This window comes from Octopus bimaculoides, chromosome 9 (assembly GCF_001194135.2).
Source record: "Octopus bimaculoides isolate UCB-OBI-ISO-001 chromosome 9, ASM119413v2, whole genome shotgun sequence".
NCBI lineage: Eukaryota > Metazoa > Mollusca > Cephalopoda > Octopoda > Octopodidae > Octopus > Octopus bimaculoides.
In genome coordinates this window covers 75,811,917-75,816,187 of record NC_068989.1, presented here as the reverse complement: position 1 = coordinate 75,816,187, position 4,271 = coordinate 75,811,917, and the positions used below count along the sequence as shown (strand labels likewise).

The window sequence follows — 4,271 nt, the reverse complement described above, 5'->3', positions numbered from 1 at the left end:
ATCGGATAAATACCTGCGTATAACACACGTATATCATACTCTCACACGCACGTGCACACGCACAGATGCACACAAACATGCATATATATACACATACGTATATACACACAAACGTTCACACATATATATAAATGTATCTATACACAAACATATATATATATATACATATATACACATATACGTATGTATATACATACATACGTGTCTGTGTGTGCGTATGTGTTTGTGAGCATAGGATTAGAAGCGTATAACCATTCATGTATCCAAGCATATGAGTACATTTAGTACGGGAAAAGAGAAATGTGAAGAAGTTTATGTCGTTGGAAGAGAGAGAGAGGTGGGGGAAGAAAGAAATAAACAAACAAACAAATAAAGGAACAAATAAACAAGGTGCTGCCGAGTATAGATATATGATACCTTTTATAGTCAATCCACCAAGTATTATGTCTTTTCATTCATAACCAGTATCACACAAAATATTAAATTCTGTTCTGTTTCACTGGCATATTTTTTTTCATTGGACACTTCTTTGGTTATTCTTTTTTCGCTTTATCTTTCTACGGTTTTTCACTCGCGCGTTTCGCTTGTCTCCTTGTACTTTCCTCTTTCTTGCTTCACCTTTATATTTGAGTGATTCTTATCTACTTATATTTTGATCTACGCACAACAAATTGCTGAATTGCTGTTACTCGCTGGCTGCCCAAATCAACTATATGTATGTATGTACATATGCATGTATGCACGTATATGTATGTATATATGTATCTATATTTATATATGCATGTATGTATTGTTATGTATGTATAAAGAACATTTTTTCCATTTCAGATTGTCCTGCCTTGCATCTGAACCAGTTCACAACTGCTCAGCCACCCTTAAATATATGGCATCAAGATTCTCAAGTAACCATTAGCTGTGTTAATGGCTATGGGTTCCGGGATGAAAAATTTGTGGGAAATAACTCTATCTTGCTTGAGTGTCAAGAAGGTGGGAAATGGAGTGTCCAAAAAATCCCAAAATGTTTGAGTAAGTATTAATTCTATGAGTGTGTTGGATTTTATTGTATTTTTTATTTTTATTTATTGTTTTAATCAAACTGGTGGGAAAAGCCCCAACAAAAGAAAAGGTTTCTTATAGACTCAGACATAGCTATGGAGTAAAGTTGATAACTTCACAGTATTTGGCTCTGAGTCTCTCAATCTTTCTCTCCCTCTTTTCCCTCTCTCTCTCTCTCATTCTCTATCTATTTGTTTATTTATACAGACATAGGGTAAAAATTAATAATTAATTGATAATTTGTAATTTTACCAAGTAGGTCGGTGTGTTAAAAACCATTATCGGTAAATATATAAACACAATTTAAAATTTAGGGTTCAGCAAGTATTGCTTCACCACACACCGAAAATTAGAAATAGCAGCCAAAACGGCTATTTTGCAGTTTTGGCTGCTATTTCTAATTTTCGGTGTGTGGTGAAGCAATATTTGTTTATCTATTTAACTATCTGTCTCTCCCACTGGCTCTCCGCTGCTCCTCTTTCTCTAGTTCATATTAACTATTTAACGTACTATTAAAATTTATATATCATTACTTTTGTTTCTAATTTTAGAAAACTATTGTGGACCAGCGAAATACATTAAGAATGGTTTTGTTTTCAACGCTACTGGTGCAATGGTTGGAGATACAGTGACGTATTCTTGTTACCCTGGTTATGTTATCAGTGAAAATAAAACCATTATGTGTACTTCCAATGGAACCTGGGAGACTTCACCGTCTTGCATTTGTAAGTTCCAGAAAAATTTGTTTCGAGTATCACCAGCTTTTTTTTTCCTACAGTACCAACGTTTGCCTTATTTTGACTATGATTCTTTTGAATTGGCAAATATGCTTAGATATCTAGTTTCTCTTTATTCTTGTTTCTATATACACGATGTTGGGGCTAAACTTGATAGGTCTCGTAAAAGGAAAACGAAATACGATATCTCATCCAGGAATAAAAGTATTCTGAAAAATATAAAAAATATCAATTGGATTATGGCTGGGAGAGAGATAACAGTTTACTCAAAATATTCTCCCTCAGCTCCTACCATGGCTTCAAGGCAGCTCCGGAAATTGGGGCGTGCTTTCTTCACTGTGTCTTTGGGAAGATCATTAAACACCTCCTTCATTTTGGCCACCAGCTCGGCCTTACTGACTCAGGTAGAGCGGTTGGTGTATTTCTCATCTGCGCTGCACATATAATGATCCATTGGATAATAACCGGTTGGGTTAGGAGGTCAGAAATTGTCTGGTGAAGTTGTAAAAAATTCTCCATCAATCACTTCTGACTCATTCTGGAGGTATAGCAACAACCGAATCCTGCTGCTACACACATGGCCCTCCGGCAGCTTCTCTCTGCAGCCAGATTTTGATCACAGTCTCCAGCAGCTTAACATAGTGTCTGAATTGAGCCTAAGGCCCTGTTCAAAGATGTGAGGATTAACTCCGGCGTGCAGAAGCAGTCAGAACGCCTGCCGTGTTTGTCACATCTTTTTAGTCTCCGGAGCAGCTGTCCATCTCACAACCTTTACAGTGTTCACAGAGCCCCGGGAGATTCTATGCGGTATCCAAGGGGTCGATAAAAACATAAAATTTTCCGACTATAACCATATATGATTTAATTTTTATTGTTCTTTATCAGTTTTGTTAAGTATTCTTATTAAATTTCTTTACATATTTCTTATTAAAAAGTGATAAAGAGCGAAGGAATTATGCTTTCAAATCAAGATTTTTTTATTCATAATACTTTTTTATATTCTTATAAAAATGTCCATAATGGGATTCCATATGATATCAACGATTCAATGATGGGGCCAGTGATATAAGAATTTTGCCGTCACTTCGTTTGGACAATGTGTTAGCAATTTCCTCGCCTTAATATTAACTAATCAGAAATGCGGCGAGCTGGCAGAGTCGTTAGCACGCCGAGGAAAAGTTCCTGGCGGCATTTCGTCCGTCTTTACGTTGTGAGTTCAAATTCCGCCTAGGTCAACTTTGCCTTTCATCCTTTCGAGTTCGATAAAATAAGTACCGTGTAGTCGCCTTAACTCCTGCCCCGAAATTGCTGGCCTTGTGCCAAAACCTAAAACCAATGTTAACTAAGCAGCAAAGTCGACGAGCTGGCAGGATTGTTAGCTCACCGAGAAAAATTCTCAACAGTATTTCTTTCGATTTGCGTCGTCAGTTCAGATACCACCAGGGTCGAATCTATCTATCATACTTTCGTGGTCGATAAAATAAGTACCAGTTAACCACTGGAGTCAATGTGTACGTATAGATACAATTTACTGTCCCGAGTAATTAGAGTGCTACTTTAGCTTTATATAAGACGGTGAGCCGACCGAATCGTTAGCACGCCGGACTAATACTTAGCAGCATTTCTTCCGGCCTTACGTTCTGAGCTCAAATTTTGTAAACGATTAACGTTTACAAAGATATTCGTTTTTATTTTTTGTTCTTTAATTGTCTACGCAAATTATTTCAGCAAGTGGTTGTAGCGATCGGTCTAACATCACCAATGGTCAAGTCGTGATTGAAAACGGCAATGGAACCACAGTGGGAAGCGTATTGAGATATAGCTGTGATCCTGGCTATCATATCGAAGGAAATCCACTTCAGTTGTGCTTGAAATCAACATTTTGGACCGACGAAGAACCAACTTGCAACAGTAAGGCTGTTTTTCACAACCGATTTTCTTCATTCAGTTTCTCCTTCTAAATTTTGTGGCTATTTTCAGATATTTTTTCTTCTTCTAAAGAAGAGTAAGTACGCGAAAGTTTAGATCTGTTCACATCCCATAGCAACTCACTTCGTTCAACATTTTTCTAAACTTCCTATGGATTAATTATGGCCGCTCTACAATTATTTATCTTTTAATTTTTACTTGTTTCAGTTATTTGACTGCCGCTTTGCTGGGACACCACCTTGAAGGGTTTTACTCGAACAAATCGACTGCAGGACTTGCATTTAATAGGGCCTAGTACTTATCCTGTCAAGTGAAGCAGGGTGGACAAACAAAAACGCAATGACAAAATCACACACTCATATACACACACAAATACGTACGCGCGCACGCACACACACACACACACACACACACACACACACACACACACACATATATATATATATATATATATATATATATATATATATAGCAATGTTAATTCTCTAAATGAAGTATTAACAGTAACTGCACGATAAAGTGTAGTATATTGCCACTTAAGTGTGGCTG

General features: G+C 36.9%; 1 protein-coding gene across 1 annotated transcript in view; it reads left to right on the top strand.

Annotated features, from left to right (window-relative positions):
- Positions 1-4,271, top strand: part of LOC106868257 (uncharacterized) — a 207,241-nt gene that overhangs the window by 101,063 nt on the left and 101,907 nt on the right. The window contains exons 13-15 of the mRNA XM_052970932.1: positions 829-1,026; positions 1,608-1,781; positions 3,522-3,704. Coding sequence (XP_052826892.1) covers positions 829-1,026; positions 1,608-1,781; positions 3,522-3,704 — 555 coding nt within the window. The remainder of the gene's footprint in view (positions 1-828; positions 1,027-1,607; positions 1,782-3,521; positions 3,705-4,271) is intronic.